This window comes from Brienomyrus brachyistius, chromosome 8 (assembly GCF_023856365.1).
Source record: "Brienomyrus brachyistius isolate T26 chromosome 8, BBRACH_0.4, whole genome shotgun sequence".
NCBI classification, from domain to species: domain Eukaryota; kingdom Metazoa; phylum Chordata; class Actinopteri; order Osteoglossiformes; family Mormyridae; genus Brienomyrus; species Brienomyrus brachyistius.
Genome location: NC_064540.1, coordinates 1,555,982 through 1,573,250, shown reverse-complemented (window position 1 = coordinate 1,573,250; position 17,269 = coordinate 1,555,982). Strand labels below are relative to the sequence as shown.

At 43.2% G+C, this 17,269-nt stretch overlaps 1 protein-coding gene across 1 annotated transcript; it reads right to left on the bottom strand.

Moving 5' to 3' along the window:
* Nucleotides 1–137: 137 nt before the first annotated feature.
* On the bottom strand, nucleotides 138–17,259 carry rab22a (RAB22A, member RAS oncogene family). Its single transcript, XM_049022944.1, has 7 exons — nucleotides 16,912–17,259; nucleotides 15,934–16,013; nucleotides 15,695–15,776; nucleotides 7,636–7,707; nucleotides 6,130–6,236; nucleotides 4,810–4,919; nucleotides 138–4,085 (listed from the first exon to the last, which is right to left on the bottom strand). Exons 1-7 carry the CDS (start codon nucleotides 16,945–16,947, stop codon nucleotides 3,988–3,990), a joined length of 585 nt encoding a protein of 194 aa, XP_048878901.1. The 5' UTR covers nucleotides 16,948–17,259; the 3' UTR covers nucleotides 138–3,987.
* Between the last annotated feature and the right edge of the window lie 10 nt (nucleotides 17,260–17,269).

Sequence of the window (17,269 nt, the reverse complement as noted above, 5' to 3'; positions counted from 1 at the left end):
TCAGGAGTTACGCATTTGAAGCCGGGCAAAGGGTGGCCTTCAGGGAAGCCCAGGAAGCCTGGACCCAGCAACACGGCCAGCAAAGTCCTGCGAGGCTCCCTTCAGCCCGTCCCACCAAACACTGCACAATCAGATCATTGGAAGTTTTATGTTTCTTTATTAGTAAACAACTTGACATCTCCCTTTTTACACATTCATGGTAACATAAAAGTTATGTAAGGCTGTCTCCCACTTATCATGAAATAGTAAAAATATTAAAGCTGAATATGACAAAAATCGTAGGTGCAAATGCGGTCATATAATCTGTGGCAAAAACAGATAATTGCAAATATCATATAGTACTTTGACCATATAGTAAGTGTTCATCCACATTTTTAATGGTATATACATTGGAACAGTACACAACATTAACTGGGACTTTGCAGAAGGGAGGGGAAAACTCTCAGGTCCAGCCTAAGACAGACTCGTGGATGATTTTCCAGAACACAGTGTAAGCCACATACAAACAATACTTTAGAAACTTCTGAAAGTTACTCTAGTAAACAATTTAAGCTAGTGTTGCGTTTGCTGAAGCTATATCCGTCCGAGACCAAAGCAGACGGACACAGACACTGCACACAATGACAACTGTTATGCACTGAGGAAACCCTGCCACCACTTAGCATTGTGATTGCAACCTACTTTAAAAGAATGCTATGCTACTTCTTTATATTAAAGACAGTTTTAAGTTGGCACGAAGAATGTCCATTGCTTCCAAAATATAAAATAGGAATATGAAAAAAGAATTAAGGCTCAAATACCCAGACATGCAAAGCCATTTTTAAATAGAAAAATGCACGAGTCAGCTGGATAAATTCAATTAATCTCCGATCATCAGTGCAGTATTTTTGCAGCTGCAAAAGATGATGAATAAAAAGTCTTCAAGGAGAAGAATGTCTAATATTGAAGGAAATTCATTTTTAGTAAATGTCAGTCACCCAAAGCATCTTTTGCTCATTCTACATTTTGGCAATAGACTCAGTGGTACCAGAGATATTTTAAGCTTTTTTTAAAGCTTATTTTATCTACACTTGTAAAACTGGATAATTCTTTTTGCATGAAAGTTTGAATACATTTCTTTGAAAAACAAACCATTTTAGGCTGATAAAATGGATGAAGCGCAAGTAAAATTAGTCAAAAATGTACAGAAATGTGTTGCAAGTCAGAGTAACCCCAACCCTGGCTCATGGGAAAGGTCAGGTTCTGGTACAGCTAACCTCAAACTGGGTTACTGGACAGCTTTGAGGGCTCACTGTATCGTTATCCCCCCCCCCCAATCATTTAACAAGTCACAAAATGTTAAACATTTTTTACTGTATTATTTCCTTAGAATTTATATTTCTTTAATGTAGCAAACCAAAATAACTTGGCTGTGTTCCCATTAGAATACGTTGTTTCTGTGTGTATATATATGTAATGTAAAATGACACTACCCTCTGAGAATGGAAAGATTGTGTAGCGTGTTATTGTCATTATATCGGGAAAAAAAAACGTGTTGCTACAAATAATCCACCACGCTAGAAATTAGGCTTTAAAAATATGATGTCTAGATGTCGAAGCCCAGAGAAACACGGTACTTATAAAACCCTCCTTCATTACCATATCATTGAAAGCTTAACCTGAAGTATATTTCTTCAGAACGGACATAGAGACATAGCTGCACCTTGGTTCTTAGAAATCCAAGACTACCTTCCATAAAAAGAGCGACTGAAATGGCAGAGGTTACACTCAAATGACATCAGGAATAGTGTAACACTACGTGAAGCACGTGTGAAATATGAGCGGCGATGAGAGGCAGTCCGAGTGAAAACCAAATGCAGATGAAAGAAAAGAGGACTTTAGGAAGAAAATTCAGAGACATACACCTCTGGCAAGTGCTTGTCACATTCTATTATATTAAGACCATATCAGCTGTTCTCTAACAGCCGTTGCTAACCAGCATGCCAGAATCCCCTTTCTTAGTTCAGCTGTGACAACTAACAACTAACTGTTGCCTCTGTACATTTCAAGACACAGCCCTGTGATTTTACAAGCATGATCACAGGAGAACTGAAGATGCGAGGCCAACGTGTCATACACAGCACACAATGTAATATGGAACCCAGGGAAAAGAGTTCGCTAGTAACCTGTGTCAGACAAAATGATCGTCTGACGGGTTTTTTTTTTTTTTATTAAAACCTTTGATATCCAAGGCTTGTCCACCTTCTAAATGTTACATCTTAGGTTTCCCAATATTTAGCTTTTCATCTGCAGCCAGATAATAAAACCACATTTGCTGGATGTGAGGGCCAACACTTATTCTGTAAAAGAAAGAAAGATAAAAACATTTATGGGACAATTAAAGCATTGGCAGGACCTCACCAAATTACTTTCTCTAGTAAAATCGCAGTAAAACCCAGCAAGGGATCTAAGGGGTAAAATTACCAAATGCACACAGTTAAAATGCCATTTTAAAAACATTCCCGATCAAATGGATACTGTAAAAGAGGAAAAGGTTACTTTCTTAGCCACAATAGGATAATTCATTTCCAGGGTCTTTTCTACTGACTATTAAAGCTGACATAAGGTAAACCTTTAAATATTTGGAAGGGAGATCACATTATATATGTGCAGCCTGTGAGTCTGGTCAGCATGCTTACAAGCCAGACTTGTTACGATCCGAAGACGCAAACCAGAAAACTCCAAGCATAGGCTTCTCTGAGAAGAGGTATGGAAAGATTACCAAGCACTTCATTTCTCTATGACGCATCTGTCAAACCTTCCATGTACAATCTAATTTGCCAAGACAGTTTTCTTTTAAAGTGCAGCAGTTTAAAAACCATGACAGCTGATGGCAAAGAGCAAACTGGTATACCTGATAACTTAGACTGTGTAAAAAAAAAAAGCGTTTTTAAAATAAAAGGTCAGAACAATTCAGTCTTATCAGTCTCAATAGTTCAGTCATATTCCCTTTACGAAAGTCACAGCACTTTTTCTACTATTGTCTGTGTCGAGCTCCCTGATTCGTCACATCGGCGTTTGACCACATGGGGACACTGACAAATAACCTCACAGTTCTGCTGCGTTCCTTCCGGAACCAGGGATCCACCAGCTAAACGCGGCCTTATGACGTAATAATGCACAGAAGGCAGGGTGTTATAGACAGAATTGATATTTTGTCCATCGTGAGGACCGGATCAAAACTGGACCAAGATTTGGTTTTTCAGAGCAGGACATTTCGGCGCAATACAAATTGACAACACTGTGCCTAACTTGTACAAGCTGAAAATGATCTAAGAGTATGAGGAGAAGGGAAAACGAACAGTGCAAGGCCTGTAGCTGATGTGGAGAGACTGCTGACGCCAAATGCAGGCATATGATGCCAGAAGCCAGAAGCTGGGTTTATGGGATATGAAGAGAATAGTGCAGGATTAAATCTGATTGTGTTAGTTTTTCCTCAAGTATTACTAGTCCAACAGAAATTGGAAAAGGGGGACGAGGATTGGAGGCTCTGTAGCATGAAAGGTCTGCTCACACTGTTAGAGTCGAGCAGCTGGAAACGTGCAGCTCGTTTAAAATGATGAGGTTCAAAGACCTGGGTGAGGGACCGGCTGTGTGTCAGGGATTGGATGGGCATCGGTAATGCGGTCTTATGTCAGAGCTCCAGAGAGTGTCAACATCGGGCGAAGAAAGTTTGTGCTCAGCTGGTTGACCGTTGCTGTGCGGATGCCAACTGTCCTCCCCACAGGCCCAAAAACATTCAATATTAACACACATCTCTAAGGGGAGGGGCAAAAGGACCCCCCCAACCCCCACCCGGAGCAAACGTACGGCCATATACACATGCATAGTGCGGTGAAGGGGCTCCCTGACAGGGATCCGGCAGGGATCTCCATTCCGTGTCAGAGAGGTGGAGCTGGGGGGGGGGGGGGGGGGGGGGCGGCGGTGCGATGGGAAAGGTGTGGGGGGTCAGCAGCAGCTGCGGCGTGTGTCAGATGGCTGTTGCCGCAACTTGAAGCCCTTTCCTGCTGCCCCTCCGCTGGCATCGGTGACAGGAATTCTCTGACCTGAGAGAGGAACGACACGCCATGTAATTACAGCCAACGCACAAGATGGCTACAAAGCATTCTCATTCGCTAAAAGGTTTTGGGGGGGGGGGGGGGGGGGTGAGGGATTATATAACATACGTATTACTTTTCTTATGGGACTACATTACACCAGTACCTTAGCTGCTCCACTTTTGGGGCACAAAGTTAACGCCATTTTTCCTGTCAGACCTTTTGATAATCGCAGCCTTCCGCTTGCAGGGCTGGCGGGCTCCAAGCTGGTGGCCACACCTGCTTTGCTTGGGCCGTACGCTTAATAGAACGGTGAGTAGGGGGAGAGAAAAAGGCCGTAAACCACCCCCGTCTTGTGGGTTTTGGCGCTGAACTGCAAGTGAAATATTCTGGCCATTTATCAGGCTCTCAGTGACTTGCAGTTCCGTCTATAAGCACAGGGGAGTGCCACATAACAGCGGTTCCAAAAAATCCTAAAAAAAAAAGGTAATGAGCTTAATTGCAATTTCTCTCTTCTCCTAGGCCGTCTCTATAACCCGAAGCTGCCCGCAGGACAGTGCTTCTTTCATGGCGTAATCTAGGGGGACGAAGTGGCAGGAAACCATGGAGAGTGGACTGACCGCATACGCCTAAAATAGGAACTGTTTTGGTTCCTAAACCGTTTCAGACTAACAGAGCTTAACTGACTGCAGGAAAGAGAACCACACAAAGGGGATCCTAACTGAAAACTTACTTATCTCTCTGAAGACCTCATTAATGTTAATTGCATTCTTGGCACTGGTCTCCACAAAGATGGCATGGATGGAGTCGGCAAAATCCTTGGCATCCTTCTCTGTCACTTCCCTGTGAAGACAGAAGGTTGTGTTCACATCCATAAGGGCAGGTGGCAGAAGGATGGGGGAACCTTTGATCAGCTTCACAAAGATGAACAAATAAATGACTGAGTGAATGACAAATCGGGACAATGTAGAAGACAAGCATTGTGTTACTCTACAGCCTGACAATGACTACATAGTAGGGTGCCATGCACCTTAAATGCAAACCTAAAATGATCCGACACCTAATCCGAGGATCGTAATTGACTGCGGCCGCCATTTATCACGCTAATGTCTCCCTGACATCACACAGTATGCAGTTTATGGGGTTCCTGTTGCCCCTGAAATCCAACCCACAGGCCACTGATCAAACCGCACATGCTGATGTCTGAGCAGTGCTGGTCGTGGACCAGGGACTTACCCGTTTCACTACTACTGCTATGCAATGGTATAAGCATTACTTTGTCTACCTACTTCAATTCAGTCTGTGTTGACTAAGAATTGCCCCCTTAACGTGGATTACTTGGTCTAGTGATTAATTTAGGGTAATTCTGGAAGGCAAACAGACCATATCACACTAAGAATTCTAATTGCAATTGTAACAATATGTACATTATACATGCAGTACCATACTTATCACATCTGGTTAAACTTTACAATGGTTATTCAGACAATAAAGCGTATCTGCTAGTGCTTTAACAGAAAATAGCTGGACGGCTTAACACTTGCCATTATGCACACTGAAACTGGATAGTGATTGGATACTGATCTCCACAGTAGCCAGCCAATGGTGGAACGCCACAGCATTCATGTCCCAGCCTTACAGGCGTCATGATGACATCTTTCCATAACAGAATTCGTATCTCTAAGTGTGTAATTGTGTGCAAGGCGGAGCCCTGTGCTGGACTAGCATCAGGGTGTTCTCCGTCTTCTGCCTGGGACTGGTTCCAGCCTCAATGTAATCCTGTACTAGATAAACGTTTATAGTACATCTCATAATTTCGTTGTAATTTTTACAATGACAATAAAGCCCTTCTATTCTACTCTATTGTAGATTGATGAATAGGTCTACATTTTATTTTCTCACTAGAGTTTAGAGCTAATTGTTTGTGCCGTCTTCCTCATCTGTAATATTCATGGCTCATTAATTATTACACAGCATTTCCTCAAAACACGGATGCAGTATAAGTAAGGGGCTCAAAACAGAAGCTTGGGGAGGCGAGGGGGGGCCGGCGTACCTGGCATCACCGAGATCACATTTGTTGCCAGCAATGGCCACGACTATGTTGGGGGGGCCATGTTGCCGCAGCTCCTTCACCCAGTTCTTCAGTGTCTGAAAGGACTCCTGGGGGGGGGGGGGTGGCAGAGGGTGGTTAAGCCCTCACATTACTACCATTTCAGCCACACGCTGCATGTTGCCGACCATGTGTCGCCAATCCGTCTTTTTCATAACCAGCTCTGAAGTGCCCTCAACGAGGCTAAGCCGGGCGTTTCACTTGGTTGCTTCTTCGAATTGTTTTCCCCACCTTCAGTATTAAAGACAAACCGATTAAGATTTAAAGTGACGGCAGGTATTTTTAAATCAGAGTTTGACATGACAATACGGTAAGCAGCAGCAAGCTGAAGCGCGTCAGCTCTGGAATCGTGAAGTTTTACACCATGTGCTTCTTCAGCACCATCCATGTGGTCCTATGACACATCATCTGAGCGTTAAAACAGCGTTTGGACTCACTATGGAGCAGCACATAAGTAGCTTTAGAACCTCCATGCCTGGACTTCATCCAGGGTCTAATGTCCTTGAGACCCCATTAAAACCTCAGCATTAAAAGCAGTTCCATTCACAAGTTTCACTGATGGTATGACGACTTCGTGTTTAACCAATTAGGGAAGGAGACGCAGGCAGTGGTCGCCTTGGTTACGGTGTCCACTGAAATGAATCCAAATGTTAGGCGGCTTTGAAAATTCCACATTTGGTTCTGAAATGGCACACATAAAATGACAGCGGGAAGCAGGTTTTTTTCCTTAAGCATTAAAAAGAACCGCCTGGTTCCAGCACAGCATGTCAGCGGAAGAGAGACCTGCTTGAGCCACTTTCAGGACCCCTACAGCTCTCTGGACTTAGGTTATGGAGAAATCTGCATGTCTCTAGCTGGGTACACCAGTATCCCACAATCCTGCTGTGGGCCATTTTCATCCACCTCGACACCTACCAGGCTAAAGCGGCAAGCGTAGGAGGTTCTAACCTCTTTCAGAACCCAGAACTAAGGCCTGCCCCCATTTCCTGGGCGGTTTTGGGGATTCCGAATGACCTGCCAGAGGCGCGTGTTCAGAAGGCTTTGCTGGAAGGACGGAAGCCAGGAGGGGACGAGAAAAAAATGGGGTGCCAGTAATTGATCAGGGCTCAGCATGTGTGAAGCACCTCCAGGCTGAGATGGAGCTGCACACGACAGGACACTAAAGCGGGGCTGGTCTGGGGTGAGCCCCCACTAACAGGAAGTGTCTAATGAGCCACCCTTTATGGTCCTCCACAATAATCAACGTCTATGCTTTGCATGAGTAATTCCAAATAAATGATGGATGACAATTATTTGATCCCGCTAAATAACACAACAGACCCTCATCTTGTCAGTACCACTTCCTCACTGATGTCTGTGGTGATGAGATTCATTTTTTAGCTGTACAGTGCCCTTCCCAACAGCTGATTCCAGTGGTCCATGGCAGGAAAGACGGCCAGGAAACGGTACCTCTTTCGTGATGTCATAAACGATGATGGCGGCAGCAGAGCCCCTGTAGTACATCGGTGCCAAGGCTCGGAACTATCCGAAGGCAAGAGAGAAAGACAGAAAGCACAAAGATTAATATATTTCAATTTAAATATTTCACATATGGCACAGCAAAGTTCAATAGAAAATAATTTACATTTTTTTAACAATGAGTTATGAGGCTGCTTTATAGGATGCTGAATTCTTTTCCTGGGCTTGGAACCTCAGATCATCACTCCTGTGGAATGCAGGAAATCCTGTAGAGCATTGGGCAGGTTTGGAGGTAGCTGCAGAAATGAGTAAGGATGTAACCCTGTTCTTCTACTGAAGGTCACAGGTACTTGGTAATTTCTGTCCTTGTGGAGAGTACCCGACGGCTAGCGAGCAGCCTCCCTCTCTCCCCCTCAACTTATCCACCGAGGAGACCATCATGTGGAAATGCCTACAGGTGAAACCATGTATAAAAAGCCTGAGGATCACCAGTGGAAGGCCGTTCCTACTCTTCCACAAAGTGGATTTTTCTTGCGGCTGTTAAGCCATGTGGTTCACTTAGTCTGATGAAATCACAGAAGATCAACAGCTCCATAAGACTTCGCGGCTATGCCCCCAAGGAACATTTAAAAGAACTGCCCAAAGCCTCGCCACTCCGGGGTTTGGCCATCGCGGCTCCGGTCCGAAAAAGACCCCCCCCCTCCACCCCGAGTGTGGAGTCCATCACAAGAATGACACATGTCCAAAATGTCAGCGTGAATACCCCATATGGAAATAAACTCTGCACTATCAAAGTGTTTAAAGATATTCTAATGTACTCATTTTTGCGGCAGATATAGCCCCCCACCCCCCCCAAAAAAAAAAAAAAAAAAGACATGTATAATATTTTCCAGAAGCTCTTCAGTTCTGGCTTGAGCATCTCAGCCCAATTAGCCAAGGCCTGCCTCAGGAACACACCAAATCAAACGCACATTTCTGCATGGTTTTCTTTATTCTTATCCCTGATAGTCCCATAATGCACCACAGCTGCGGAATTGGCTGGCCCATCCGCGCTCTGTGTGTCATCCGCCACAGTCGGAGCAGGATTTCACGCTTTCTCCCAGACGGGCGGCTATCATTTGTGAACGAACTGGCCGTTTTGGGGACTGTGGATGGGGCTCCTGACTCTTTCCGTCGTGGGCAGATTCCTCGCATTTTGATTGATAAGGATGGAGGGTCGGGGCTTTCAAGTCGGAGCCTGATGCTAAACAGACGTGACCGAAAATACTGCATGACCAAATACTTTTCCTTCTGCCAAGAAAATACAGCTAGAACCTGAACTCGGAACAGAATCCGAAACGCGATTCCGATTGAGACAAGTGAATAGCAACATCACCACCACTAAACAAGAAATATCTAATAATCATGGGAAGAGCCAGTAGACAGGAGCAGCTTCATGTGGTTTCATCTAATGTCTGTTAAATCACATGTGGAGCGACTGAGGACTTAATGGCCTTCATCTCTGCTTCTGAGAAAGATGTCACAGAGGATTTCTTAACTATGTCCATCGCATGAGAAATGGAAGAAAAAAAAAAGTACCATTTCCCATAAGCATCGAGTCCTATTTCCTGGAAGATTCTGATATGTAAATTTGTTCTGACATCGTGGGTAAAAATTCACATTTTTGCCCGGGTCGAGGGCAGTGTGGATCCCTCTGAGCATGACCTCTCCCGTCCCAAAACAGAGGCGCAGTGTCGCAGTTCTATAAACCAGTTCAGTTTCTTGAGCGTGAAGAGTAATCACCGCACTGCAAAAAACTATGTCCAGTGAAAAATGGTCTCGGATAGGCGACAAACATCTATCCGCTTCTAATCAGTGCGACAGATCATGGAGGAGAGCTTACAAGGACATGCAAATAAACCCCAGCTGACAAGAAGAAACAGCAGAAGGGTGTAATGGAGGAGATCTGAACGGTCTGCCCTAAATTTCAATGGTCAGGATTCAGTCATCACTCACATGAATACATGTCCCTAATTCAGCTTCAGTCAGGTCCTCTGATTGTAGTTGGAACAGACAGAGGACAATAGCTATTCTGCAAACAAAACAAAGGGTCCTGTCCTGGACAACCTCTGACACCCTTCTAACAACACGGAAAGTTCGTTATCACATGCAGTCATTCTCATACAACTTGCAGTGAAATGCTAGTTCTGGCAATTTTGCTGACTGTGCTATATAAATATGAAATGCATAATATATTATACTAAGTAAGTAGTGTGGACAGTAATGCGGACGCTGTTTTGCCGAAAAAGGAGCTGAGCCAGAAGGCGAGTCTCTCAATTTACCGGCCGATCTACATTCCTACCCTCACCTATGGCCGTGAGCTCTGGGTAGTGACCAAAAGAATGGGATACAAGTGGCCCGGAATTAGCTTCCTCCGCAGGGCGTCTGGGCTCAGCCTTAGAGATGGGATGAGGAGCTCAGACGTTTGGGAGGAGCTCAGACGTTTGGGAGGAGCTCAAAGTAGAGCCGCTGCTCCTTTGCATCGAAAGGAGCCCGTTGAGGTGTTTCGGGTATCTATCTCGGATGCCTCCTGGACGGCTCCCTGGGGAGGTGTTTCGGGCATGTCCAACTGGGAGGCGGCCCCTGGGAAGACCCAGGACAGGAAATTATGTCAGTCAGCTGGCCAGGGAACACCTTGGTATTCCCCCGGTGGAACTGGAGAAGGTGGCTGGGGAGAGCAAAGGCAATGCTGAAGATTTTGGGTCCCATGAAAGCATATATTGGGCCCCCCAGTCCAAACCAATCCAATTATTTTCCAAACTTCTGTCACTCAGGGGCCCTTGGAATCATCCTAACTTTCCCTCCCTGACGGTGCCCCCGGGTGAGAGGGAGGTCTGGGCAACCCTGCTTAGACTGCTGCCCTCATTACCTAAACCTGAATAAGCGATGGAAAATGGATGGATGGGCTGGTGGCACTAGGTATAATATATTTAAAGTATACAAGAGAAAATATACTAAGTATAAAAATATAAAATACCAAAAAAAGCCCAACGACAGAAACAATAACACAACACTAATACACATGGATCCCTGCCACACACATGCATATGGGCAGTGGTAGCTTAATGGTTAGGGAAGTGCACTCGTAATTGAAAGATTGCAGGCTCGAATCCCAGAGCAAGGTACTGCCCCCAAGCACTGCTCTCCTGGAGCTGAATTAGCTGCCATTGTGATATTGTCACATATGGCTTAAATGCAGAGAACACATTTTGTGGTTGTGCCACGGTGTGTCAACAATGACAACTAATGGCTAAATTCAAAATTCAGGGGCAGGTGATGAAAGTTTGGGCGAGTAACAGACTAAACAGGCATTACAGTCCTCAGGGAAGTGTACGTTATAATTAACCTCTAAGAAGTGTCCAGGATGGGGGGGGGGGGGGGGGGTGAGGAAGCTCCAGTGGTATAACAGATCACACCATGTTCTGAATGGAACCCCTATGGACCCCCTGCCAGCCGGAATGTGTTACTAACGGCTGCTTCTGACCGCCAGTGCTCACAGCGCCAATCCACAGAGGACACAGCCGAGTCCCGAAATGCCGTCTGCTGTCAATCACGCTCATTTTTCAGATCACGAAATAAGTAATAATACTGTAATCACCTTTTCTGCAAATTCTACAGTCCGGACATAAAGCAAACTCAAATAAACCATTGAAAATGCCGTTTGCGTAAAAACTGACAAAACTGAAATTTTTATTCTACTTGCTTAGTTTTACCCATAGAAAATGACTTTCACCATTACTATTGCTTTATTTTTTTATTAGCACAAATAAGATTAAACACTTATTTAAGGGTACATTAACCATACCTATACCATACTCTGTTGAGAAAAAAAAAAAACTATACACGCAAGAGCATGAGCCTGACGCACAACTAGAAAAAACCCTTGATTGTTTGCGTAAGTGACAAGGTCAGCCCCACCCAAACCACCGGTTTCACTTTCAGATTCATGTTAATCTCTTAAATCTGTTACAATTCCATAATTATGACCCAGAGGCTAATCTTACTGGCACACAACACAGGTAGCTTGGTAGTTAAGAATAGACTCATAAACCAAAAGTTTACAGGGTCGAGCTCCAGACAGTGAGGCCTGTTAGACATTCGACCCAAATACTTCCAGGTAAAAATTTTCCAGCTATAAAAATGGGTCAAACGTGCAAGGTTCTTTAAGTAAAACCTTATGAAACAAAATGACTTTTGCAGTGGTGAGATACTTCACAATAGATACATGCTATTAGCATCGATGCTACGCAATACAGACTCTTGTGTTGATGCCAGAATGGCTGCCGTTTCAGTCACCTGTACAATTTCCGCTAAACCTGTCTGCACACCCATCCCTGCCTGATGTCCCTGTTCCATCCCCCCACCCTTGTGTCACATGCTTCCGTTTCCCACCATGCTTGAGCAGGTCTAAAAATGTTTCAAATCATTTGATGCCAAAAAACAGAGCACTGCACCTTTAAGCATACAAAGGACGTAGCGATCGGTCCTGCTATCTGATCCTGGAGATAGCTACTGAGAAAGAGCATGGTTGTCGGATGACATTCTACAATCAGCGCAGATCGTAAAGTATGCAAGGCGGTATGTAAGATACCAATGACCTGAGACTCGGCACTGACCAATCAGCAAATTGCATGAAACATGAGTTCCAAGAGTTTGAAAAAAACAGCCAATTTAATAACGGAACAAAAGCAAACGACACAAAGGTGAACACTTCTAACAAAACACAGATGATAAATCATCTACATTGGCTGGGCATTGTTTAAAAATTGTCAATACCAGCACCAGAACGATACCTTGATTTCAATACCGGTTCATGAACAATGATTTTTTTTTTTTATACCAAAATATTTTTTAATCAATTTCAACAACAAGAATACATAAAACATTACAGCACTAATCCTTTATTTGAACACATTGTTTTGTTAGTTATTGGGTAGTTACTAGGGGGCTCGATAGCAATCATAACAGGACAAAGCCTTTTATTTATATTTTACCAGAGCTCTCAAGTTTCTTCAAAAGTTTGGAGTGAGATTACATCTGTTAGAGGTGCAACGAGTGTCTCACGGTCAACGTGTGACACCTCAGACCCCTGCCTGCTACATTCTTCAGATTGTGCTCTGCCACTTACACCTTTTCTGCATTATGTATATGTGTCGCCTCCAAGTAATAACGTGCTTGCGGCGGGATCACATGCGACAAATGCTATTTTCTGATTGGCTGGTAGGTGGTTATTAACTCTAACTTGACTGGGTAAACTATGAACTCAGTGGAAAACTCCACTCCGTATGCCTGTGCCTCATCCATTAATTCTACATAACGAGGTACATTGGTGGGCACCATCCATTACTTCTCAGCGTGAGGTGTGGTGTGTGAGCATGTGAACTGGTTGAGATGCGTGTCTCACGGTCAATGCGCGAGACTTGAGAGTCCTGATTTCACTTATATCACCCAGGACATGTTTATAATTCATAAATCCGGCCAGCAAATCGATCTTTCATTTTACACAGAATAAACAGCGATGTAAGGTTATCCCGCTAATAAGCGCTGGCACGTTTCACTGCCAGCACTGGCTGGAGATGCAGGCAAAAGGTATTCAACCCTAATGAGGTATAAAAATAATTCCATCTACTGTTTTTTTTTCTGCACTTCCGCACACCTTCCATGTTAGTGCCGGTACTTGTGGTGAAGCAATAACCAAATAATCACTGTAAGCGCCTCCGTAGAACTGAATTGGACCAAATTCCGATGGTCTTGCTCACACACACACACACACACACACACACACACACACACACACACACACACACACACACACACACACACACACACACACACACACACACACACACACACACACACATTCTTGCTCTCTTTTGGCGTTTCACGTGATATACGTTGATGCGGTCAGCCACTACATGGGGGGCATTTCTGCAAGTTGCGCTAGTGCACGTACTGATAAAACTTAGTCACGCTGTCTCCAAAAATGGTTGCAAAATGCGACTAAATGGTCGCAGCCTAGAACCTGGCGCCACACTTCTGATTTCTCACGCATTTTTTACACTATGCGATAAATGAAAACAACAACACATACACACCAGTTCACAGGTTTGTCTCTGGACATGCGTATTTCCTTTGGCCGATATGATGTGTTAACCAGTGACTTTAGATCTTTTACAAAGAAAACCAACCACAAAAATATAAATAGAAGAACCCAGTCATTAATTTAGAATAAATTCAATAGTAATATGAAAATTCTGCTAACCACAGGACTTGAACAAGCAACCTTCCGATCACAAGCACAAACGCTTAACCCTCTGAGCCGCACGCTATCCCTCAAGTCAATTTGTAACCTGCAGCTGCATTATATATACAAATAAATTAGATTTGCTTGGGTCACTACAGGTTGCACTTGACCTCTTCGCACAGGTCAAAATCTTAGATAAAAATATGACAGTCATCATACACAGCAGCCTTTTCAAACCGACTTACATTTGTTGATTGTCTGCCGCTATGTTGCCTTCAGTGCGTCTCCGCAGGCCGTAATGTTGCATTTGTGCTGCGTGCATGTTCAGCTCACTACTCCCAGCCGTCAGCGACCGACAAGTTTGCAAGTTCTGCATGTTTGGTTGCAGCAGTTACTAGGCAATTCTCCTGAGACTCATAAGACCCACGGGAAATGTTTATAATATAATTTATTCATGTATTAATTCTTATTTAAAATGCATACAGTTACATTACTGGCCATTGGTATCACTGTTTATTACATAATTTTGTTTGCAGTAAGTTGCCAAGTTTTACGATTGCATTCTCCTAAGCCTAATTAATCCCCAATGGATGTGTGCATTTCCATGCATGATTTTAATGAACACAAGGTTTTTCAGGAGCACATTAGTCTTATTGCAGCAGCACTGACTATACCTGTCTATGTGTTTGAATTGAAATGCTGGTTGAAAGATGACTTAAGGCACTGCTTCTAATGGCCCCAGACCCAAAACAACCATCGTAGCTATTTAACTACTTCATGAGGCTCACAATAAGATGAAGATCAACACACAATTTGATCATTTTCAAAACAAGACGCGTGTAAAAAGTGAAGCTCAATCTCAAAACTAAGAATATTCAAGGCCCCAACTCCTTGGCTAGCAAGGCTTCTAGTTTTATTGAAAAGAGGGAGCATATTCTCAACTGGAACCATACTAAAATCAATAGTCTTTATACAAATAACTAGGGATGCACCAATATAATGCTAGAATTTGTATCGGGTCCAATACTTCGCTCGTGTCCTTGTGACAATGTGTCGACACTATAACCAATGCCACACAACGGCACTTCAGCAATATCAACGAGCAAAGCAAATCAGACAAAATGTCCACGGTGTGGAAATATTTCAAAGTCAACAACAAAATCCAAAACACAGCGGACTGCAAACTCTGCTCTACTAAACTACCGGAAGGAAGAGCAAAAATCAGCTTCATGCAACGCAAGTAGTAAAACATATATACACTAAAGATAAGAGTATGACAAAACCGCCACCAGCAAACACACTGCAACACGCAAACGTGTAGCAAACACAGGCATGGGGTGCGAAATGAGAACCCTCATGCCGTGAGGAAGCAACCGTAGCTTAACCCCGTCTTGGTCAGGCACAATGTCATAATGGTGGTACATGGGGTAAAAAGTTCATGAACTGCTGCTTTAGAGCTTTCAGGGTGACATGTTTTTAAATCATAAGTAATCTGTCGATCCATCATCTTCCAACGAAACTCAAATGATGATCAGCAGTGCTACGATCTGCCCAACCCCCACACCGCATATGTAAAGTCTTAATGTTTAGTGGATTTTAGGTATACTGAATTTTTATTTTAAGACTTTCACCTTTCATACTTTTGGGGGCTAAAAAGAAATTAAGTGCCCAACTTGGTGCTGTGGTGGGGGGGGGGGGGGGGGCATTGGTATGAACAAATACCGGCTTCAACATCGGGGGGGAAAAAAAAAGACAGGAATTGCTCACCCTCTCTTGTCCCGCTGTATCCCAGATAAGGAATTTGTGCAGTTCATTCTGGTACTGAACCGTCTTTGTCATGAAGGACGCCCTGGAGAGCACATGGTTAATGCACACACTTTAACTGACATCTGTGCTTACAGTAAAAAGAGCTGGAATATTTCCCCTGCGTTTGGGGCTCACTGAGTTAAAACTACCACAAATACAGAAAACCCAAGTGCTATACGTGACTAATATAGCCGACTCACCCAATAGTTGGATTAATGTTTGGGTCAAAGCTGTCTTCCACAAACCTCCACACAATGCTTGACTTTCCAACACCAGTCTCCTAAATGGAAAAAATGCAGTGTGTAGGATACACATTTATTGTTAAATATCTTTTTTAAACTACCTTAAAAAAGTGAAGTTTACACCTGTTATAAATATATAGGCCTATAAAATATATATATAAAATATATATATATATATTTTTTTTTTTTTAAACTACACCACCAAAACACTTAAAGTTGCTTTCTGAAGTGGCTATATTTTAAAAGGGAAGTGAATCTTTAAGATCACAATCGAATATGCAGAAATACCAACAAGGGAATTTAATATAGGTCTATCTTTACATCTGTCTTTCTATGAAGTGGTTTCCCACCACTCAAGTTATACTTTAGCTTAGCTTAAACTTCACAACTTAGAATTATAACATTTCTTTACTCTGTCCTGATAATCCACATATTGGTTAACATTACTTAAATAGTCACTTTAAATACGTGACATCATAGTAAAAATGACACAGTACACACCACGCGCGAGTTGTACATCTAATTTCACTGCCAATATAATTTTTTCATGGATTTACTTTACTTTGTTTCTTCTTTAAAAACAACTATGTCCCTCAAAAAAAGACTAATATCTGATCGTGAAGTTTCTTTATTCGCAACGTAACTAATCTTCCACATGATTCTGAGGAAAATGCTAAGCTATTCAACGCAACAGGAGGGACGCTGGAGATCACCAACTCATCTTTCCAAATTAAACACCACTCTTAGACAACTGTAAGTCCTTTAAACGTATGCTAGAAGTACAACAGAACTGCCGAACAGTAAATTGGGTGACAGAGTGCTAACTTGCATTAAAATCTAATCCGAATGTTTACCTCACAGCTCAGGCTACTCAGTAGTCTAACTGGATACACGTCATATGTTAAGTGAAACAGAAACGGGTCGAAAACGGCTTACCCCAAGAAGACAAACTTTCAGCTCTCTCAATGCCATGCCGATCCACGAAAAAGTAAAACGTTTACGGACATGCCAACAACATTAAATACAACTTCAACCGATAGTCAGGTAGCTACCGGGCTCACACACACGTAAAGGCAGCACGCTAGTTGTCGAAAAGATATTAATCAGACCATTAAAGGGCTCGCGCCTGTTTAGCTACATATGTTTTTTTATTTATGTATATCAGAAGCGCTAAGTTTTGTTTTGTTTTGTTTTATTTAGTACTACTGGGAGCTTCGTTGGTCTCGCTAACGTTGTAGCACAGCAGACGCCATCTTGGAGTTCAGTGGACGCGTCACGTGACCCGAAAGGTTTT